We start from the raw sequence: 24,793 nt of genomic DNA on the forward strand, positions 1-24,793 counted from the left end.
CTCATACAGACCTGTTATCTATTCTACGTTCCCACGGGTGGAAAGTGAATCTAGAAAAGAGTTCCCTAGTGCCAGACGCAAGAGAATGTTTCTTGGGAACAATTATAGATTCTCTATCCATGAAAAAAATTCTGACGGATGTCAGAAAATCCAAACTTCTTGCTTCCTGCGTTTCTCTCCAGTCTTCTGTTCGCCCATCAGTGGCTCAATGCATGGCGGTGATTGGCCTCATGGTAGCTTCCATGGATATCATTCTGTTTGCTCGGTTCCATCTGAGACCTCTGCAGTTATGCATGCTCAGCCAATGAAATGGAAACCACTCTGTCAGGGTTTTTCCCTGCTTTGTTTGCCATGTGCTGCTGGCAGCCATTTTACTCACCTCTCTTGCTGACTCTGGTGCATAGTGTGTGATGCTGTTCATTTCCTGCATGCCCTTTTATGGCCAGACTGGTGTACATCATCCATGTGAGACAGGTTGCAGTCTCAGAATTGTGATGTCATCACTTATTATTTAAAGGGCCTCTGTTCAGTATGCTTTGCCCTTGCGTTGTCTCAGACCTGTTTGTGAGAGTTCCTGTGTATTACCTGGCTGTCTGACGTCCCCCCTGGTTCCTGATCCCTGGCTTGTTCCTGACTCTGCTGTTCTCCTTGTTCCTGATTCCGGCTCGTCTGACTACTTGCTTTGGCTCCTGAATCGGCTCGTCTGACTATTCGCTTTGGCTCCTGACCCGGCTCGTCTAACTACCTGCTCTGGTTTTGACTCCTGGCTTGTTATTTGACTTGTGGACTTTTTATTATTTTTTGCTATTAATAAAGGTGTGATTATTTTTTCACGTCTCGTCTCAGTCTGATTCCTGGCACCCTGACACACTCAGATCTCTTACAGAGGATAGATCTGGATCCCCTAACAAGAGACTGTCTCTTGTGGTGGATTTCACAGGACCATCTGTCTTGGGGCACATGCTTCCTGAGACCTTCCTGGGTGATTACGACCACGGGACGCCAGCCTGTTAGGCTGGGGAGCAGTTTTGGGCTCATTAAAAGCTCAGGGACTGTGGACTCGGGAGGAGGCTTCTCTTCCCATAAACATTTTAGAGTTGAGAGCAATCTTCAATGCGTTGACAGCTTGGCCTCAATTATCTTTAGTTCGGTTTATCAGATTCCAGTCGGACAACATCACCTAAGTGGCTTACATCAACCACCAGGGAGGAACTCAGAGTTCCTTTGGTATGAAGGAGGTGACTTGCATTTTTCAGTGGGCGGTAGCTCACGATTGTCTCTTATCTGCCATCCACATTCCAGGGGTGGAGAACTGTGAGGCGGATTTTCTGAGCAGACAGACCTTTCATCCTGGGGAGTGGGCTCTCCATTTGGAGGTGTTCTCAAAGATAACCCTCAGGTGGGGGGTTCCGAAGGTGGACCTGATGGCGTCTTGTCAAAATGCCAAGCTTCCAAACTACGGTTCAAGGTCAAGAGATCCTCAGGCCGCTCTGATAGATGCTCTGGCGGTTCCTTTGAACTTCTCTCTAGCATACCTGTTTCCTCCGTTTGCTCTCCTTGCACGAGTCATTGCTCGTATCACACAGGAGAGAGCATCCGTGATTCTAATAGCTCTTGCATGTCGGCTGAGGCTTCTTTTGGGAGAAAAGTTCTTCAAGCGGTGGTGCCTTCTGTTTAGATCTGCCTGTCCCGCCTTTTTCATTCTGTGTCCCCTAGCTTGGGTTTTGGTTCCCACTAGTAATTGGAATTAAGTTGTGGACTCTCCATGCCATAGGAAAGTAAACAAAATGTATGCTTACCTGATAAATGTCTTTCTTTCCGGGCATGGAGTTTCCACGACCCCGCCCTTATTTAAAATTAATTCGGCAGGTTTTTTTGTATAATCCTCAGGCACCTCTTTACCTTTGTGTTAGCTTCTTTCTCTTGTAAAGGTGTATCCAGTCCACGGGTTCATCCATTACTTGTGGGATATTCTCCTTCCCAACAGGAAGCTGCAAGAGGACATCCACAGCAGAGCTGTCTATATAGCTCCTCCCCTAACTGCCACCCCCAGTCATTCTCTTGCAGCTCTCGACAAGAAAGGAAGTATCAAGAGAGATGTGGTGACTTAGTGTAGTTTTTACCTTCAATCAAAAGTTTGTTATTTTTAAACGGTACCGGCGTTGTACTGTTTTTACTCTCAGGCAGAAATTGGAAGAAGAATTCTGCCTGGAGGTTTTGATGATCTTAGCGGTTTGTAACTAAGGCCCATTGCTGTTCTCACACATAACTGAAGAGTATGGAAAGAAAACTTCAGTTGGGGGGACGGTCTGCAGATTGCCTGCTTTGAGGTATGTTCAGTATATTTTTTTCTAGAGAGATGATAAGGTCTAGAAAATGCTGACAGTGCCTGGTATATTTAAGGTAAGCCTGATATAGTGATTTAACAACAACTGGGATCATGCTTGCAAATAAGGGTAATATTCCTGTTAATACTTATATTACTTAGTGTAAAAACGTTTGCATGATTTATAAAGATAAAAACGTTTTTTCTCTGAGGGTGATAAATCTTTATTTGGGGCCTAGTTTTCCACATGGCTTGTTAGATTACTCCTAGGAGTACTTTTTTAAGGCCCTCTGACTTTGAGTACATGGTAGGGAGGGGCCTATTTTCAAGCGCTAAATGTGCAGTTGATTTTCAGTCTGAGACATCCAGCTTCCCTGAAGGAGTCCTCTGGCTTATAGGTCCTCTATAGAGGGTTTTGTTCCTGCAAAAATAGTTTTTAAGGGCAGGTAGGAGCCACAGCACGCTGTGGCAGTGTGTTTGACTGTTTTTTAGCAGTTTTAATGTTTTTCTAATTCGTTTTTGGGCCTGAGGGGTTAATCATCCATTTGCAAGTGGGTGCAATGCTGCTTTAGTCCCTTATACACACTGTAAAAATTTCGTAGAGTTTACTACTTTTTATCCCTGTTTTGAAGTTTATGTGGTAGTTTTTTTCTCTTAAAGGCACAGTACCGTTTTTATATTATTGCTTTTTTCACATTTATTAAAGTGTTTTCCAAGCTTGCTGGTCTCATTACTAGTCTGTTAAACATGTCTGACATAGAGGAAACTCCTTGTTCATTATGTTTAGAAGTCATTGTGGAACCCCCTCTTAGAATGTGTACCAAATGCACTGACTTTTCTATAAGTTATAAAGATCATATTATGGCTTTTAAAGATTTATCACCTGAGATTTCTGAGACTGACAAAAGGGAGGTTATGCCATCTAGCTCTCCCCACGTGTCAGAACCTATAACTCCCGCTCAAGGGACGCCAAGTATATCTAGCGCGTCCAATGCGTTTACCTGCGTTTTAAGACATGGCGTTTTAAGACATGGCGGCAGTTATGAATCATACCCTCACAGAGGTATTGTCCAAACTGCCAGGGTTACAAGGAAAGCGAGACAGCTCTGGGGCTAGAGCAAATACAGAGCTCTCTGACGCTTTAGTAGCTATGTCTGATATACCCTCACAATGTGCAGAAGTTGAAGCAGGAGAGCTTCTATCTGTGGGTGACTTCTCTGATTCAGGGAAGGCGTTACTTCAGTCTGACTCTGAAATGACAGCATTTAAATTTAAGCTTGAACACCTCCGCGTGTTGCTCAGGGAGGTTTTAGCGACTCTGAATGACTGTGACACCATTGTAGTCCCAGAGAAATTGTGTAAAATGGACAAATACTTTGCAGTGCCTGTTTACACTGACGTTTTTCCAATCCCTAAGAGGTTTTCAGAAATTATTACTAAGGAATGGTATAGACCAGGTGTGCCGTTCTCTCCCCCTCCTGCTTTTAAAAAGATGTTTCCTATAGATGCCGCTACACGGGACTCGTGGCAGACGGTCCCTAAGGTGGAGGGAGCAGTCTCTACCCTAGCTAAGCGTACAACTATTCCTGTCGAGGACAGTTGTGCTTTCCTAGATCCTATGGATAAAAAATTAGAGGGTTTCCTTAAGAAAATCTTTATACAACAAGGTTTTATTCTCCAGCCTCTTGCATGCATTGCCCCAGTCACTGCTGCAGCGGCTTTCTGGTTTGAGTCTCTGGAGGAGGCTCTACAGGTAGAAACCCCGTTGGATTATATCCTTGACAGGCTTAAAGCTCTTAAGTTAGCCAATTCATTTATTTCTGACGCCGTTTTTCATTTAACCAAGCTAACGGCTAAAAATTCAGGTTTTGCCATTCAGGCGCGTAGGGCGCTATGGCTTAAATCCTGGTCAGCTGATGTCACTTCAAAGTCTAAACTTCTCAATATCCCCTTCAAAGGGCAGACCCTATTTGGGCCTGGACTGAAGGAGATCATTTTTGATATTACTGGAGGAAAATTCCACGCCCTTCCCCAGGATAGGTCCAACAAGTTAAGGACCAAACAGACTAAAACTTCTAACTTCCTGCCGTGCTCTTTATTCCACTTCCCATCCGTCAGTGGCTCAGTGTATGGAGGTAATTGGATTAATGGTAGCGGCAATGGACATAGTTCCGTTTGCCCGCCTACATCTCAGACCACTCCAACTTTGCATGCTCAATCAGTGGAATGGGGATTACACATATTTGTCCCCTCTACTAAATCTGGATCAAGAGACCAGGGATTCTCTTCTCTGGTGGCTATCTTGGGTCCATCTGTCCAAGGGAATGAGTTTCCGCAGGCCAGAATGGACTATAGTAACGACAGATGCCAGCCTTCTGGGCTGGGGTGCAGTCTGGAACTCCCTGAAGGCTCAGGGTTCGTGGACTCCTTCCAATAAACATTCTGGAACTAAGAGTGATATTCAATGCTCTTCAGGCTTGGCCTCAGCTAGCTGCGGTCAGGTTCATCAGATTTCAGTCGGACAACATCACAACTGTAGCCTATATCAACCATCAGGGGGGAACAAGGAGCCCCCTGGCAATGTTGGAGGTTTCAAAGATAATTCTATGGGCAGAGGTTCACTCTTGCCATCTCTCAGCTATGCATATCCCAGGAGTAGAGAACTGGGAGGCGGATTTTCTAAGTCGGCAGACTTTTCATCCGGGGGAGTGGGAGCTCCATCCGGAGGTATTTGCCCAATTGAACGCTTCATTCTATCAAAGCGTGGTTTTTCCGAATCGGTCATTGATACCTTAATTCAGGCTCGAAAGCCTGTCACCAGGAAGATCTATCATAAGATATAGTGTAAATATCTTCACTGGTGTGAATCCAAGGGTTACTCATGGAGTAAGGTCAGGATTCCTAGGATATTATCTTTTCTCCAAGAAGGATTGGAGAAGGGATTGTCAGCTAGTTCATTAAAGGGACAGATTTCTGCTCTGTCTATTCTTTTGCATAAATGTCTGGCTGAGGTTCCAGACGTTCAGGCGTTTTGTCAGGCTTTGGTTAGAATCAAGCTTGTGTTTAAACCTGTTGCTCCGCCATGGAGTTTAAATTTAGTTCTTAAAGTTCTTCAAGGGGTTCCTTTTTAACCTTTGCATTCCATAGATATTAAACTTTTATCTTGGAAAGTTCTGTTTTTAGTAGCTATCTCCTTGGCTCAAAGAGTTTCGGAGTTATCTGCTTTGCAGTGTGATTCCCCTTATCTAATTTTCCATGCAGATAAGGTAGTTTTACGTACCAAACCTGGTTTTCTTCCTAAAGTAGTATCTTATAAGAATATCAATCAGTAGATCGTTGTTCCTTCATTATGTCCTAATCCTTCCTCTAAGAAGGAATGTCTATTACACAATCTTGATGTAGTTCGTGCTTTAAAGTTTTATTTACAAGCTACGAAGGATTTTCGTCAAACATCTGCTTTGTTTGTTGTCTACTCTGGACAGAGGAAAGGCCAAAAGGCTTAAGCTGAGAAGCTTAATCCGCTTAGCTTATGAGACTGCTGGCCAGCAGCCTCCTGAAGGAATTACAGCTCATTCCACTAGAGCGGTGGCTTCCACATGGGCTTTTAAAAATGAGGCCTCTTTTGAACAGATTTGTTAGGCGGCGACTTGGTCTTCGCTTCATACTTTTTCTAAATTCTACAAATTTGATACTTTTGCTTCCTCGGAGGCTATTTTTGGGAGAAAGGTCTTACAGGCAGTGGTGCCTTCCGTTTAAGTGCCTGCCTTGTCCCTCCCTTCATCCGTGTCCTAAAGCTTTGGTATTGGTATCCCACAAGTAACCGTGGACTGGATACACCTTTACAAGAGAAAACAAAATTTATGCTTACCTGATACATTTATTTCTCTTGTGGTGTATCCAGTCCACGGCCCGCCCTGTCATTTTAAGGCAGGTGTTTTTTATTTTTAAACTACAGTCACCACTGCACCCTATAGTTTCTCCTTTTTTTCTTGCTTGTCTTCGGTCGAATGACTGGGGGTGGCAGTTAGGGGAGGAGCTATATAGACAGCTCTGCTGTGGGTGTCCTCTTGCAGCTTCCTGTTGGGAAGGAGAATATCCCACAAGTAATGGATGAACCTGTGGACTGGATACACCACAAGAGAAATAAATTTATCAGGTAAGCATACATTTTGTTTTTTCCATTTTGCTTTGGCTGAATGACTGGGGATTATGGGTAAGGGAAGTTACACTTAACAGCTCTGCTGGGGTGCTCTTTGCCTCCTCCTGCTGGCCAGGAGTTGAATATCCCACTAGTAATTGGAATGAAGTCATGGACTCTCCATGCCCGGAAAGAAAGAAATTTATCAGGTAAGCATAAAGCTTGTTTTTGTGTATTTTGTGACATGTGATCTTCCTTTGTACTTGTTTTAATTAAAAATGTTTAATATCTTAAAAACATGTACATGATTAAGGGCTTGTTGTAATTTTGTGACTAAGCTAAAAGTGCATTCGCCTTCTGGAAATAAGTGCATGTTCCACCCCATGCATGTTTCTGTGCATTATTCTGGTATTCACTTGCCCAGCTTAAACCTGTGTTTTCAGAGGGTCCTGTAAAACATTGGCTTTCTCTGTGGCTCCCGAGCTGTAATTTACCTTTGTGTTTAACTCTTTTGCAGGGGTTAAAGGGACACTGAACCGAAAATTTTTCTTTCGTGATTCAGATAGAGCATGCAATTTTAAGCAACTTTCTAATTTACTCCTATTATCAATGTTTCTTCTTTCTTTGCTATCTTTATATGAAAAAGAAGGCATCTAAGCTTTTTTTCTTGGTTCAGGACACTGGACAGCAGTTTTTGATTGGTGGATGAATTTATCCACCAATCAGCAAGGACAACCTAGGTTGTTCATCAAAAATGGGCCGGCATCTAAACTTATATTCTTGCATTTCAAATAAAGATACCAAGAGAATAAATAACATTTGATAATAGGAATACATTAGAACGTTGCTTAAAATGTCATGATCTATCTGAATCACAAAAGAAAAAATTTGGGTACAGTGTCCCTTTAAATTCATACCATTACAGAGTGAAAAAATGACATGCTCTAACAAATGGGACCATGTCATTTTTTCACTATAACGTCCCTTTAATTTTGCAGTCACAGTGTAGTAAAGCAGGGATGAAGATGCCATACTCTGCAGATTCACTTAAAGGGACTTTGTACTAATTTCTTCTTCTATCTCAAAGTGAATATTTAAAATGTATGAATTTAGAGAAGGGATGTTACTGTGCTGAATAAAACAACTTGTGTGAGACTTTTTCTTATTAGCCAATTAGCAAGAGATGCCTAAAATCACTTGTACACAAAACATGCACTTCCTGTTAGTTTTACTTCAGTTTTAAACAGGTTTTACTTAAAGGGACAGTGTAGTGTACAGTTTTCACCTTCTGAAATCACCACCTATGCTAAAAGCTTTGGTACTGCAGTAATGGATATAGAAAAACTATGGCCTAGATTTGGAGTTTTTCGGTAGCCGTGAAAACCAGCGTTAGAGGCTCCTAACGCTGGTTTTAGGCTACCGCCGGTATTTGGAGTCACTCAAAATAGGGTCTAACGCTCACTTTCCAGCTGCGACTTTTCCATACCGCAAATCCCCTTACGTAAATTGCGTATCCTATCTTTTCAATGGGATTTTTATAACTCCGGTATTTAGAGTCGTTTCTGAAGTGAGCGTTAGACATCTAACGACAAAACTCCAGCCGCAGGAAAAAAGTCAGTAGTTAAGAGCTTTCTGGGCTAACGCCGGTTTATAAAGCTCTTAACTACTGTACTCTAAAGTACACTAACACCCATAAACTACCTATGTACCCCTAAACCGAGGTCCCCCCACATCGGCAACACTTGAAAAAAAATTTTTAACCCCTAATCTGCCGACCGCCACCTACGTTATACTTATGTACCCCTAATCTGCTGCCCCTAACACCGCCGACCCCTGTATTATATTTATTAACCCCTAACCTGCCCCCCACAACGTCGCCTCCACCTGCCTACACTTATTAACCCCTAATCTGCTGACCGCAAAGCGCCGCCACCTACGTTATCCTTATGTACCCCTAATCTGCTGCCCCTAACACCGCCGACCCCTATATTATATTTATTAACCCCTAATCTGCCCCCCTCAACGTCGCCTCCACCTGCCTACACTTATTAACCCCTAATCTGCCGACCGGACCTGAGCGCTACTATAATAAAGTTATTAACCCCTAATCCGCCTCACTAACCCTATAATAAATAGTATTAACCCCTAATCTGCCCTCCCTAACATCGCCGACACCTAACTTCAAACATTAACCCCTAATCTGCCGACCGAATCTCGCCGCTATTCTAATAAATGGATTAACCCCTAAAGCTAAGTCTAACCCTAATACTAACACCCCCCTAAGTTAAATATAATTTAAATCTAACGAAATTAATTAACTCTTATTAAATAATTTATTCCAATTTAATGCTAAATACTTACCTGTAAAATAAATCCTAATATAGCTACAATATAAATTATAATTATATTATAGCTATTTTAGGATTAATATTTATTTTACAGGTAACTTTGTATTTATTTTAACCAGGTACAATAGCTATTAAATAGTTAAGAACTATTTAATAGCTAAAATAGTTAAAATAATTACAAATTTACCTGTAAAAGAAATCCTAACCTAAGTTACAATTAAACCTAACACTAGACTATCAATAAATTAATTAAATAAACTACCTACAATTATCTACAATTAACCTAACACTACACTATCAATAAATTAATTAAATACAATTGCTACAAATAAATACAATTAAATAAACTAGCTAAAGTACAAAAAATAAAAAAGAACTAAGTTACAAAAAATAAAAAAATATTTACAAACATAAGAAAAATATTACAACAATTTTAAACTAATTACACCTACTCTAAGCCCCCTAATAAAATAACAAAGCCCCCCAAAATAAAAAAATGCCCTACCCTATTCTAAATTACTAAAGTTCAAAGCTCTTTTACCTTACCAGCCCTGAACAGGGCCCTTTGCGGGGCATGCCCCAAGAAATACAGCTCTTTTGCCTGTAAAAAAAAACATACAATACCCAAGCCCCCCAACATTACAACCCACCACCCACATACCCCTAATCTAACCCAAACCCCCCTTAAATAAACCTAACACTAAGCCCCTGAAGATCATCCTACCTTGTCTTCACCTCACCGGGTATCACACCGATCCGTCCAGAAGAGCTCCTCCGATGTCCTGATCCAAGCCCAAGCGGGGGGCTGAAGAGGTCCATGATCCGGCTGAAGTCTTCATCCAAGCGGGGCAGAAGAGGTCTTCCATCCGATTGAAGTCTTCATCCAAGCGGCATCCATCCGGAGCGAAGCGGCAGCATCCTGAAGACCTCCACCGCGGAACATCCATCCTGGCCGACGACTGAACGACGAATGACGGTTCCTTTAAATGACGTCATCCAAGATGGCGTCCCTCGAATTCCGATTGGCTGATAGGATTCTATCAGCCAATCGGAATTAAGGTAGGAATATTCTGATTGGCTGATGGAATCAGCCAATCAGAATCAAGTTCAATCCGATTGGCTGATCCGATCAGCCAATCAGATTGAGCTCGCATTCTATTGGCTGTTCCGATCTGAACGACGAATGACGGTTCCTTTAAATGACGTCATCCAAGATGGCGTCCCTCGAATTCCGATTGGCTGATAGGATTCTATCAGCCAATCGGAATTAAGGTAGGAATATTCTGATTGGCTGATGGAATCAGCCAATCAGAATCAAGTTCAATCCGATTGGCTGATCCGATCAGCCAATCAGATTGAGCTCGCATTCTATTGGCTGTTCCGATCAGCCAATAGAATGCAAGCTCAATCTGATTGGCTGATTGGATCAGCCAATCGGATTGAACTTGATTCTGATTGGCTGATTCCATCAGCCAATCAGAATATTCCTACCTTAATTCCGATTGGCTGATAGAATCCTATCAGCCAATCGGAATTCGAGGGACGCCATCTTGGATGACGTCATTTAAAGGAACCGTCATTCGTCGTTCAGTCGTCGGCCAGGATGGATGTTCCGCGGTGGAGGTCTTCAGGATGCTGCCGCTTCGCTCCGGATGGATGCCGCTTGGATGAAGACTTCAATCGGATGGAAGACCTCTTCTGCCCCGCTTGGATGAAGACTTCAGCCGGATCATGGACCTCTTCAGCCCCCCGCTTGGGCTTGGATCAGGACATCGGAGGAGCTCTTCTGGACGGATCGGTGTGATACCCGGTGAGGTGAAGACAAGGTAGGATGATCTTCAGGGGCTTAGTGTTAGGTTTATTTAAGGGGGGTTTGGGTTAGATTAGGGGTATGTGGGTGGTGGGTTGTAATGTTGGGGGGCTTGGGTATTGTATGTTTTTTTTTACAGGCAAAAGAGCTGTATTTCTTGGGGCATGCCCCGCAAAGGGCCCTGTTCAGGGCTGGTAAGGTAAAAGAGCTTTGAACTTTAGTAATTTAGAATAGGGTAGGGATTTTTTTTTATTTTGGGGGGCTTTGTTATTTTATTAGGGGGCTTAGAGTAGGTGTAATTAGTTTAAAATTGTTGTAATATTTTTCTTATGTTTGTAAATATTTTTTTATTTTTTGTAACTTAGTTCTTTTTTATTTTTTGTACTTTAGCTAGTTTATTTAATTGTATTTATTTGTAGCAATTGTATTTAATTAATTTATTGATAGTGTAGTGTTAGGTTAATTGTAGATAATTGTAGGTAGTTTATTTAATTAATTTATTGATAGTCTAGTGTTAGGTTTATTTGTAACTTAGGTTAGGATTTCTTTTACAGGTAAATTTGTAATTATTTTAACTATTTTAGCTATTAAATAGTTCTTAACTATTTAATAGCTATTGTACATGGTTAAAATAAATACAAAGTTACCTGTAAAATAAATATTAATCCTAAAATAGCTATAATATAATTATAATTTATATTGTAGCTATATTAGGATTTATTTTACAGGTAAGTATTTAGCTTTAAATAGGAATAATTTATTTAATAAGAGTTAATTAATTTCGTTAGATTTAAATTATATTTAACTTCGGGGGGTGTTAGTGTTAGGGTTAGACTTAGCTTTAGGGGTTAATACATTTATTAGAATAGCGGTGAGCTCCAGTCGGCAGATTAGGGGTTAATGTTTGAAGTTAGGTGTCGGCGATGCTAGGGAGGGCAGATTAGGGGTTAATACTATTTATGATAGGGTTAGTGAGGCGGATTAGGGGTTAATAACTTTATTATAGTAGCGCTCAGGTCCGGTCGGCAGATTAGGGGTTAATAAGTGTAGGCAGGTGGAGGCGACGTTGTGGGGGGCAGATTAGGGGTTAATAAATATAATATAGGGGTCGGCGATGTTAGGGCAGCAGATTAGGGGTACATAGGGATAATGTAAGTAGCGGCGGTTTATGGAGCGGCAGATTAGGGGTTAATAATAATATGCAGGGGTCAGCGATAGCGGGGGCGGCAGATTAGGGGTTAATAAGTGTAAGGTTAGGGGTGTTTAGACTCAGGGTACATGTTAGAGTGTTAAGTGCAGACGTAGGAAGGGTTACCGCATAGGAAACAATGGGGCTGCGTTAGGAGCTGAACGCGGCTTTTTTGCAGGTGTTTGTTTTTTTTCAGCTCAAACAGCCCCATTGTTTCCTATGGGGGAATCGTGCACGAGCACGTTTTTGAGGCTGGCCGCGTCCGTAAGCAACTCTGGTATCGAGAGTTGAAGCTGCGTTAAAAATGCTCTACGCTCCTTTTTTGGAGCCTAACGCAGCCTTTATGTGGACTCTCAATACCAGAGTTATTTTTATGGTGCGGCCAGAAAAAAGCCGGCGTTAGTTTTTCGGGTCGTTACCGACAAAACTCCAAATCTAGGCCTATGTAAACAAAAGCCAGAATAAGAAATCATACTCCCAGTGGGGGGAGGGAGCTATAGATACTACAATGTTAATTTTCAGTTGTTCTCTTTTTTGTCTGTATAGAAAGATAAAATAAGGAGATCTGCTCTCTATGGCAGCTCAGCACATTTTAATATGTTGTGGTTTAAAAAAAAACAAAAAAACAGCTAATTTATATACAAAAATAAACCCAAAGGAGCAAATGACCATACATTTTATACTCTGCAGCTGGTATAACAAGTTATGGGAAACAAATTAAGGGGAAAACCATTTTACAGTACACTGTCCCTTTAACCTTTTTATGCAAACAATAGTTTAACTTATTTAATATACATAAATGTAGTTTTGAGTGCTATGTCCCTTTAAGGTTATGACCCTCCACCCGGAGTATTTGTCTTGTCAGTATATTTGCTTCACTCGTTATAAATTGTCTCCTACAGCAGCAATAAAAGGACCTACACATACCATGAAGTGAGCCGCACACTCTGTCCCAAGGAATCTGAGGGGGAAATTGAGAAGTTTATCTACATAGAAGTGGCTTCCATGGCGCCGTATGACGTGGTATATCAGCTGATGGTGACACGACTCCATAACTTCGAGCTGGAGTAAGTTTAGGTCACTTATTATAAAGGTTCATATCCCTAGTGTATAGACAGTAATACTGTATGTTAGGTCAAAATGTGTCTCCACCAATGTCACCTGCACAGGTATATCACAGAACACATGACCCCCAACACTAACCCTAATCCCTAATTTTAACCCAATACTTATCCTAACCCCAATTCCTAAGCACAACCAAACCCTAATCTAAACACTCAACCCTGACCCCTGTCATGAACCCTGATCCTGGCACATAACATTAACCCCAACACATCCTGACCCCATTCCCTAACTTTAATCTCAACCTTAACCCTGACCCCAGTCCCTAGCTTTAATCCCAACACTACCACCAGTTCTTAACCTTAAATGAATCACTAACTTTAACACCAATCCCTATCCTTAACCCAGCAATAACCCAATCCCTTAACCCCAACATTAACCCTGTCCCATTCCTTAACAATAATCCAATCCCTAACCTTAACCACAACACTTACCCTGACAACATTCCCTAACTTTAACTTTAATTCTAACACTGATCCCAATACTAACACTAATCCCTAACCTTATAACTAATCACTAACCCTAACCGCAATCCCTAACCTTAACACTAACCCTAACCTTAACCCCAAAACTAACCCTGACCCCAGTTCCTGACCTTAACCTCAACACTATATCTGACCCAATTTCCTAACATTAATCCCTAACCCTAACCTCAATGATCTCAGTTTCTAACATTAACCTCAACACTAACCCTGACCTCAACCTCAAAACTAACCCTGACCTCAGTCCCTAACCTTAACCCAATTTTCTTCTATTATTAAACTGTGCACAGTATTTTTATATGACGCATTAGCTACTACTAAGCATGTGCAAAAGTTTATATGTATATGAGTCTGATTGGCTGATAGCTGTCACATGATACATGGGGGCCTGCAAATTGAAGAAAAATTTGAAATTTGTCAGAAAAAAATCCACTGCTTATTTATAATTCAGAGTAAGTGCTTTTGTATTATCTTTGTATTAATTATTATTTACTTGCTGATTATGCAATTATACTGTATGTATTTGTACTTTAAATATATGAATATGAACGCTGATTTTAATGGCCAATGTTTCTGTGATTAACAATGGCCACTTTTATTGTAACTGATTCTGGCAAGTAGACACAGCTTAAACAGAGAAAAACTGCTAAATATTTCTGCTATGTATAAAGACATTCTGTAGAGCTGTTTAGTTACATAAAATGACCCAAGCACAGCCAGATGTAATGATGATAGCTCCAGTATCTGGCCCAGAAAGGGGTGAACAGGATCCGGTTAAATGCCTGATGCAGTTTAAAATCCATCTCTAATATGTTTATAATCATGTTACTTGGTGATAAAGCTATTTTAAGCTTCTTTAGGGAAAAAGATTAATGATATTTTTTTCTCAGTGCTCCTGGTGATGTGTATTGAGTTAATTGGACTGAACTTGCGCTATTCTTTATATTTTTAGGACTGGCGTGATGTTCAATTTCAGCGCCTCTCCGTCTCAGCCTCAGGTATGTTTGTAAAATTATTCAGGTTACAGGATAAAATGTTTGGCGTAAAGAAGGGTAAATTGTCTCTTCGCAAAACAGATGCCACCATTGTTTTATGAAGCACCAGGCAGAGAAATTAAAGGGAAATAAGAAATACAGAATGAAAATGTTTTGTATTAGATTATTATCGCATTGTTGCTTGCAGATAACTGTTAGGGCAATTCTACTCTTTCCAGTCATGTTTAGCTCAAAAGATTTTAGTCATCGGAGTGTTCATAATCTAAACAATAACACCATTACTGTATTTAAAAAAAAAAGAGCATATCCGATATATGGAAAACATCAAATCTCAACCACCAAAAGCACCTAATAAATTCTCAACACCCACAGATCAATCATTAATACATATTGGGCCAGCGAAATGTGCACGCTCACACCTGACAAACAGGTGCAGCCTATGCCAACAACAGCCCTTTATGATAACGATAGATTCACGCCAATTAATACATTATACTGAATATGTCATCATCATCATATGATGAACATGAATAAAACATATCTACAAGATATTACCAGTTGCAAAATCAATATACAAATCTGTAAATGACATTAAAAAGTAATCTGAATTTTAAAAAAATTGCCGCTTTCCAATTACACAAAAACACACACACATGAACTCCATTAATTCCATTAACTCACTATAAAAGGAAACATTTGCAGATAGTGGCCATTTTGCATGTTAGTCATGTTGTCAGTGTTTATTATTGGCTGTGCAAGTCAGTGGCTCCGATATTCAAAGTATCGGCATCGACAAAGAATAGGGGCGTGTCAAAGTTATGCAGACATCGCCGCTAGTCAGCATTTTCTTCATAAATGGAAAGAGTCCACAGCTGCATTCATTACTTTTGGGAAATAAGAACCTGACCACCAGGAGGAGGCAAAGACACCCCAGCCAAAGGCTTAAATACTCCTCCCACTTCCCCTATCCCCCAGTCATTCTTTGCCTTTCGTCCCAGGAGGTTGGCAGAGAAGTGTCAGAAATTGTTTTGTCTCTTATGGAGGTTAGTACTCTTCGGCATGGGACGGGATGAAAGTTAGAGTCCGGAGATGCAGGGAGAGTCTTTCTGCGAAACCATCCCGACTCATATTAACAGCTCAACAAGCAATCAGCGTTGTCGAACTTCGCTTCGCTGCCTGCTTTCTTCTCTCGTCCATGGCGGAAGCGCTGCTACTATTCGTCACACTTGAAGGGCAGTGTTTCTGTTCCACGGCGTAGATTCCGGTAAGATTGTTTCATTTTACTTCATCAGAATGTACTGTAACTTATTTGTTTTCCATAAGGAACTATCTTGCGGGACTTATTAAGTGTATATATATAGGGCCTCAGTGGGGCTCCTTTGGTATCTTGGAATCGAGGGTTAATATCTCCCGAGGGGGATTATTGAACAGGGTTTTTTTTTATCATGTTTGTTATGTGATTCAATCTGCTTATGTGTAGTGTTAACTCGACTCTTGGCTTAGAACATAAAGGCCTTTGAAAGTGACAAGACCTTATGGTTGGGCGCGCTTTTTTAGGACTGTACGGTTTACCTTGTGACTGGACGTGTTTATGTTTTGGTCTTCAATTTCTGCATTCCTGACCATTTGGCGACTAAAGAAATTAGATTCTGCTAGTGTCTGGTTCTAGGAGGTGGTGAGTGCCCCAGCCATTGTGGGTGTCAGGTGCCGTTTAAGTTTTTTCTTAAGTCCATTATTATTATATTCTCTATCTAGTTATGCTGAGACTGTTAAAATTTCAGATTCAGATTCTTCGACTTGTGAAGAATGCGAATTGGCCCAGTTGACACAGGTCAACTAGTTATGTTCGATATGCCGTATTAGAGAACCTTGTTCCTCGGGCTCGGGGAAGCAGGGGTCTGCTGAGCCATCCGCCTCTGGGGGTTCTGTCCTCCGAGAGGCGAGTTCCCTACCGCTCCCTACTACTACACATGTGGGTAACCCAGATTATGTTTATCCCTCCTTACAGGGCGGCTTGTTCCCCCCGGAGGTTGCAGCTCGTATTCGCTTTCACATATTTTTGGCGATTATGCGTCTGCAAAGTCCAGACGTTTATTTGTGTTTGTGCTCGTGCCCGATCGTCCTGGGTCTACCGGCTTTGGGGGGGGGCCTATACAGTTCCCTGCGGGTGTAGCTGTCCCTGAGTGTTGTGCCTTTCGTTACAGAATAGCGCACCTTCATGTTTTACTCAGACACGTTTTTGAGTTATTAGAGGATCCTATCCTTAATGGATACAGGAATCCGCAGTATTCTGCTTCAAATGGTTCACCTCATTAGACATGTGGGGATGACGTAATCTCCTGATTGTCAGTTGCTGAGATCCTTCCCAGTTTTTGTTGGAAGATTAAGGTTCCATTTGGCTGGTCCTGCGAGTCTGCCTGTTCCTTCTTAGGCGTTTGCCTACGGGCTGCCTTATATTTCTTTTATCCGGTTAGGATGACTTTTATTTTGATTATATGTTTCCTTCGGGAACTATCTCTGGGATCGATTCTCGCTGTTACTTCTGCAGAAGATGTTAAAGACATGTTAGTCCTATGTTTGTCTGTTATCTCTTCCCCTCTGAGGGAGGCTTTAGGGAGCTTGACAGTTATGGCCCTGTTGCAGGCTGGTCCTGTTTGGGTTCAGATCTTCTGTCTCGTGGCCTGACACGTATTTCTTGTTTTCATTACAAGTTTCAGCTAAGCAATATATCGAGGACTCATGGGTCCGTAAAGCTGGAAGGATTGTTTCAGTCCTTACTGAGCCTTCAAGTTGGATGACTGGGTCAGTGGCGTTCCTATGCGTAACTCATTTTGCTATCGAGTCTCTCGGGACCTAGAGTATTCTTCCTCACGTGGGAGGATTGGAGTTTTAGCGCCTCCTTACCGCTGGTTTAAGGCGGTTTGGCTTTTCTGAGGCTCTAGGAATTGTCCTGTTGGATGTGCTTCTTCCGGGGTTCTCTAGTCAGTGAGACCTTTGGACTTCCCTATGTGGGTTAAGTCTCCCTACGGGGCCCTGGGTTTCCCTTTGGGAGGGGATTGCTCTCTTTTTGAGACCCTTTGGATTTTATCCGTTCCTCCATGTGAGTTAGGTCTCCTTTGGAGACCTGAATTTCCGTTTGAGAGAGTTCTTTTTGGCTCTACTTGGGAGTTTCCTGGATCTGGGGATGTTCCCTATCCTTACATTCAGGTTCCCCTCTGTCTCGTATGGTGAGGTGGAGATTTGCCTTGATTGAGTGACCTTGTCCTCGTGGTTTTCCCTTGCTTGGGTCGTCTTGTGGCAGTCTAAAGCCTCTGGGCTCTAGTGTCTTGGTTCAAGATGCCTTAGCTCCTTTGGAGCATTGGACTTCGGCATGGGGTGGTCTCCTCCTTAGGTCAGGACTTGCGAGGAGTCTCGTTCTCCGGGTTCTCCCTGATAGTACATTAATATCTCCCTGTGGGTCTGTTTCTAGGTCAGACGGGGATTTCTAATTGGGGCATATCGTTTTTTTTAAACAATGCCCTGGCTCTTCTGGTTGCTGAGGCTGTTGCTTATCGTTTCTCTTGTGGATCTCATTCATGGTGTACCACAGTGGCTTAGAGGCAACTATGCTTCTTTGAAGGCTGAAAGTCTGGAGTTCATATCCAGCTGTGACTATGTACTCTTCATATCGCATGTCCGGCAGATATCCTTGCCAAAGCACTATTAACAGGTCTTTTCAGGATCCAGGGCAGGTTCTGGGTTCTCCTTTTGCAGGTATGGACTATGACCTTTGGTCTGGCTAGTAGAGTTGGTCGACGGACAGATTTCCTGAGTACCGCTATCATTGGCTTTGCCTAGGCTCAATGAACGGTTTCCCTTGGACGGTTTGCTGAAGTACCCTGATGGCCTTGCGGTTCTGCAGGCAAGGGGTTATAGGGATAACCACTGCAGATTATGCACCCTTCTGTGCGCTAGGTTTTCAGGGGATTCCTTCCAGGTTCATCTGCTTTAGAGAGTGTTCTCTTATTAGACCTGTGGCCTTGTGCCTTGTGGGCAGGTACTCTGTCTCTAATGGCCCCTTTTTTCTTAAGGGGCTTCTTCTCCTATAAGGAGGCCTTGATTAGGACTTTTCCTAGAATTCAAGGGATGGAACAGAGGGTTTAACCTATTTAGAGAGAGGCATGCTCTCTGGGTTGTTCTGTTCTTCCGGTTTCTTGCTGACTCCGCTTCGAGATGGGCCATTGCTAGACTCTTCTGGGTTTTCAGCCTTGTCGACTGTCTTTATGAAGCTTCGGGGGGGGGGGGGGGGGTTCCCGAGCTCTGTGGAATGGCTGAAGCCGTTTTTTTGGGGTTTTTTTACGCTCTTTTGTGAGCAGGTGCCGGATTCTTCTATTCCCCTGTTTTTGTACCTACTGTTGCTTGGACTGGCCTGGCTGGAAGTAGGTCCCAAGATTGTTGTTCTGCGGGGGGTGTAATGGGCCTAGTTGAGGTTCTATACTTCTCCCCCTTGGGACCTATGTGTTGGACTGGCAGCTGGGATTGCCTAGAGGGTGCCCTCTGTTTGAGAGTTTTTGCTACCCGATATCTTGTTTGGCTGCCTCTTACTTTTAGTAAAGTTTTCTGTCTCTGGTGTTCACTCCCCTGGGTTTGCTACACGCATTTGTGTTGAATACTTCAGTATTCTAGGTCCTGACGACTTGAGAATAAGTTTTCTGTTGTCGTTTCGGTGCTTCCACTCGACGTGGAGAGTAGATATCGTTGTTTCGGATGCCCGGTCCTAGGCCTGTGTTATGTTGGTCTGGGCGTTGCCTCCCCTTATTTGTTTGGACCCATTTGGGTCTTTATGGGCTGGGCTCGTTATAGGGGTCTTCCTTTCTGGAATTTTGTGGTGTCCTTTCGATTTCTTTTGGGTTTTTTCTTGCCCTGACCCTTTGGGTGTTTTGGGCTGGTGTTCCCTTCGCTTGCAAGGGGTGTGTGGTTGGGGGCCGTCCGCTGGGCGACGGTGTCTCCTGGAGGACTGTTGGTTCAGTTGAGCCTGATTTCACGGTCTCTAGCTAGGCTTCCGGACTATATGTGGGTCAGTGTTCTTGGGGCCTTTTCCTTTCAATGTTTTAGGCTTCGGACGAAGCAGGGTTTTGTAGGGTAGTGGTTTCAGGCCTGGTGCCCTCAGAATGGGCCGCCTCTTGTACCCTCCCGTCTTGACATTCAGTGTCCTCTATAGCTTAGGTATTGTTTTCCCAAAAGTAATGAATGCAGCTGTGGACTCTTTCCATTTATGAAGAAAAACATAAATTATGCTTACCAAATTGCACTTTGCTGCTTTGAACATATCGATCTTGTGTCGATGTGTCCGAAGCAAAGTGCAGGCTACTCCCACTAGCACTCGCTGCTATCTCCCATTGGAACTCGCCGCTATCTCCCATTGGAAGCTTATAATTATATCATGGCTAAACTACACTCCCCCTGCTCCATCTCACTACCTCCCACAGACCGCCTACACCTACATTACAGCTAACCTACACTCCCCTTTACCACCTACACCTACGTCACGCCTAACCTACACCCCCCCAGTACGTCCAGCTAAGTCCCTAATACCGCCTACACTTAATGTCTAACCTGCACTCCCCTGGAATGCCCAGCTACCGGCCTACTGTCAAAAAAGAAATCACTAAAATAAACTATACTATAAATAATAAATCTCCTTATTAAAACTATGAAGCTATGTCGCTAAATTTATAATCAATATTTAAATAATGTGTCACAGAGATGCGCTAAAACATCGCCGGTCGACCGCCGGAGGACCAGCAAAACCTTGCCGGCCTATCTGGGCTTCTGGAACTCCCAGTAGTACATTGCTGCTCCTTCAAAAAAAGATACCAAGAGAATGAAACAAATTAGATAATAGAAGTAAATTGGAAAGTTGTTTAAAATTATATTTTCTATCTGAATCAGGAAATAATTTTTTTTTAAATAATAATAATGTCCCTTTACGCCACTAGGTGAGAGTAGCTGGCACTGTGTAGTAGGTAGAGTAGAGGTTATGTTCTATTATTTCATTATATTGGGCTTTCAGCTTGTTGTATATACAGATGTCTACTGATGTTCTTAAAGCAAAATACACGCGTTTGTAATTATGATTAGAGCAAGTTTTATTAAGATAAAAGAATATAATACATTGAAGCTGTCCAGTGTTAAGTTTATGTAATCTGCTTGTTTGTCCATAGCACGTTATTGCATGTGTACACATAGGTCTTTATTTTGTAACAAAGAGGAAAATTACCTGTTCCGTTGACATAATTAAACCGCAAGCATGGTGCAAGTAAAAATAGGCTTTATTGGTGCTTCTTGTAAAAGAAAAACAGGGTAATACAGTTGTGCTATGGTCTTGTGCGGTTAATATCTGCTCTCAGATGAGAAGGAGCTATAACTCCACATTTTTCTCTTTCCTTAGTATTTTCTCTATAGGTTGCCTGAGAATGTGGATTCAGTCATCATTAAGGTGCAGTCCCCAGAAGCCTTTCCCTGCTCTGTGGTGTCTGTTCAGGATGTTGCGGTGAGTGTGATTATAAATGACACCAGTTTTTAGCGCTGGCACTCAGACGTGGGTGGGGGTAAGTTATCTACTGTGATAGGGCTAGAGAGTCACAATGATGTGGGAGGTGATTTTTGTGACTTCTAATGTGATCGATCCAGACAGCGCACTCAAAACTCTAGAGAAATTCTATAATCCTCAGTTTATACATTAATACAATAGAATAGAAATACATTGTCTATTTCTGGCAGGAGCTATTTTACCCCTGCAGATTCTGACATTAACAAATGGGTCAATCTGTCTCAAGTGGTCCAACATAGGTTGCTTGACCATTTTTAATTTTCCTAATTTTTTTTTTTGAGTGATTACCTCTAAACCACCAGTGTTTTATTTTAATTTTATTTGGTTTAACCACGGCAGCCATCTTTGGTTGTACAGATGATTACGGAAAACTCTATATCTCAGCTCAGCATGGTCCTAGCTCCTTGGAACTAAAACTGATGTCACATTTAGATCACATTTAGATCACAAGAGTTTGAGTCTCAGTCATACATTTTTATTAGGGGGTTCCTAGGTAAGTATATTGTGCATGCAAAACATTTCAGGTTTGAGGTTTCTCTTTTTTATATTTTTTAATGGGGGCAAAGAAAGTGCATTTTTATAAACATTTCCCCTCACATTTAGGTAAATTATTTCTCTGATGGGCAACCAGATAGGAACCAGATAGTATTCTGCTGTAAAAATTTTGAGTTGGAGATTTCACTGGTTACAGAGCCAGGGCTAATAGATATCCAGGGGGGAAAAAACTACTTTATTCATGAGTTTTGATAAAGGACAAGATGTAATATAAGCATAACAAAAACTAACAGTATTTTACACTGATTATGTTTATGATTCATAAATGGATGATTCGTGAGTTAGATCCTAGGACCTGAAGTGCGTTTTTCAAATGATGCAGGAATAGATTTCTTTCAACAGGTGTGGAGGGTCCATGATCCATTACTCCTGGAAATTTCTCTTCCCTTACACTAGAAGGAGGCAAAGATTGCCAAACCCCAAGAGCTCTATAATACCCCTCCCACCTTACCAGTACCTCAGTCTTGTCTTTGTCTCCGCTAGAGGTGGTCGAGAATGAAAATGTGCATTTGATTTGTCAAAGAGAGGGGTTCTCAGATCAAGTTGAGGCTCATTTCCCTTCAGAGTACAAGTTGCTTGTCAGAGGGATTTATTTGGTATGAGGAACTGACATATATTTCACCGGTGGGGATTTAGTCACAAGCCTTGCCATGGGGGTCGCAGAGACTTGTCCTTTGCCTCTGCCTGTTGGTTCGTCGATATACTCATATTCAAGTTCCTCTGCTGTTATATTTCAGCACTGGTCTTGGCTTCTTACTGGTTTCCTTCAATAGCAGAGTGCCTTTGGGTGTGTACTATATTTCTATTTACTTGGCACTCTATAAGTCGTGTAGGTTATCACTATATATATTGTTGTATATGTACATAGCCTTGGGACAGTTATATTTATATTGTTATTTGATATTTTCCCCCTTAAAATAATATGCTTATTTTTTCACTGTGTAATTTTTTTTCACTCACATACTTTTTTGATGCTTTGGTCTTTTCACATGTAGATTTTGTGACGCACATCGGCATGCTTATTCTCGAAAGTGTTCATACTTTTTGGCACCCTTTTTACTATCTTTAGCGCTGTGCAGTTTTAGACAGTGTTACTGCCCAAAACCCAAAGAACTACTTTTAAAACAAAGAGAGACTTTCTGGTTTTCCCATTTGGAAACTATCACCTAGATTACGAGTTTTGCGGTAACAGGGGTGTGTTGCTAACAAGCATTTTTTTTCACCGCTCACGTAAGACAACGTTGGTATTACAGTTTTTTTTAAAGCTGGCGTTAGCCACAAAAAGGTGAGCGTAGAGCAAAATTTAGCTCCACATCTCACCTCAATACCAGCGTTGCTTACGGTAGCGGTGAGCTGGCTAAACGTGCTTGTGCACGATTTCCCCATAGCAATTAATGGGGCAGAATCGGATGAAAAAAACCTAACACCTGCAAAAAAGCAGCGTTCAGCTCCTAACGCAGCCCCATTGATTCCTATGGGAAAATAAAAGTTATGTCTACACCTAAAACCCTAACATGAGCCCCGAAACTAAACACCCCTAATCTTACACTTATTAACCCCTTATCTGCCACCCCCGACATCGCAGACACCTGCATAATATTATTAACCCCTAATCTGCCGCTCCGGACACCGCCGCCACCTACATTATCCCTATGAACCCCTAATCTGCTGCCCCCAACATCGCCGACGCCTACTTTTTATTTATTTACCCCTACTCTGCCGCCTCCAATGTCGCCACCCCCTAACTACAATTCTTAACCCCTAATCTGCCGCCGCCGCCAACGTCACTGCCACTATAATAAAGTTATTAACCCCTAAATCTAAGTCTAACCCTAACCCCCCTAACTTAAATATAATTTGAAATAATCTAAATAAAATTACTACAATTAAATAAATTATTCCTTTTTAAAACTAAATACTTACCTATAAAATAAAGCCTAAGCTAGCTACAATATAACTAATAGTTACATTTGTAGCTATTTTAGGATTTATTTTAACCAGGTAGAATAGTTATTAAATAGTTATTAACTATTTGATAGCTACCTAGTTAAAATAAGTACATATTTACCTGTAAAATAAATCCTAACCTAAGTTACAATTACACCTAACACTACACGATCATTAAATAAATTAACTAAATTACCTACAATTAATTACAATTAAATTAAATAAACTAAAGTACGAGAAAAAACACTAAATTACAGAAAAAAATAAAATAATTACAAGAATTTCAAACTAATTACACCTAATCTAATCCCCCTAATAAAATAAAAAAGCCCCCCAAAATAATAAAAAATCCCTACCCTATACTAAATTACAAATAGCCCTTAAAAGGGCCTTTTGCGGGGCATTGCCCCAAAGTAATCAGCTCTTTTACCTGTAAAAAAAAATACAATATCCCCCCCAACATTAAAACCCATCACCCACACACCCAATCCTACTCTAAAACCCACCCAATCCCCCCTTAATAAGACCTAACACTAACCCTTGAAGATCACCCTACCGTGAGACATCTTCACCCAGCCGGGCACAAGTGGTCCTCCAGAGGGGCAGAAGTCTTCATCCGATCCGGGCAGAAGAGGACCTCTAGACGGGCAGAAGTCTTCATCCAGGCGGCATCTTCTATCTTCATCCATCCGGAGCGGGTCCATCTTGAAGCATCCATCCAGACCGACGACTACACAACGAATGACAGTTCCTTTAAATGACGTCATCCAAGATGGCGTCCCTTGAATTCCGATTGGCTGATAGGATTCGATCAGCCAATCGGATTTAAGGTTGGAAAAATCCTATTGGCTGATGCAATCAGCCAATAGGATTGAAGTTCAATCCTATTGGCTGATCCAATCAGCCAATAGGATTGAGCTCACATTCTATTGGCTGTTCCAATAAGCCAATAGAATGCAAGCTCAATCCTGTTGGCTAATTGGATCAGCCAATAGGATTTTTCCTACCTTAATTCCGATTGGCTGATAAAATCCTATCAGCCAATCGGAATTCAAGGGACGCCATCTTGGATGGCATCATTTAAAGGAAACGTCATTCGTTGTGTAGTCGTCGGTCTGGATGGATGCTCCGCGTCGGCTGGTTCAAGATGGACCTGCTCCGCTCCGGATGGATGGATGAAGATAGAAGATGCCGCCTGGATGAAGACTTCTGCCCGTCTGGAGGTCCTCTTCTGCCCGGATCGGATGAAGACTTCTGCCCCTCTGGAGGACCACTTGTGCCCGGCTGGG

At 41.9% G+C, this 24,793-nt stretch overlaps 1 protein-coding gene across 2 annotated transcripts in view; it reads left to right on the forward strand.

Moving 5' to 3' along the window:
- Positions 1-24,793, forward strand: part of SIDT1 (SID1 transmembrane family member 1) — a 321,104-nt gene that overhangs the window by 114,077 nt on the left and 182,234 nt on the right. For both annotated transcript variants that reach the window (XM_053705818.1, XM_053705819.1), the window contains exons 4-6: positions 12,714-12,878; positions 14,368-14,413; positions 20,841-20,942. In XM_053705818.1, the coding sequence (XP_053561793.1) occupies positions 12,714-12,878; positions 14,368-14,413; positions 20,841-20,942 (313 nt within the window). The remainder of the gene's footprint in view (positions 1-12,713; positions 12,879-14,367; positions 14,414-20,840; positions 20,943-24,793) is intronic.

Source organism: Bombina bombina, chromosome 3, assembly GCF_027579735.1.
Source record: "Bombina bombina isolate aBomBom1 chromosome 3, aBomBom1.pri, whole genome shotgun sequence".
Taxonomy (NCBI): domain Eukaryota; kingdom Metazoa; phylum Chordata; class Amphibia; order Anura; family Bombinatoridae; genus Bombina; species Bombina bombina.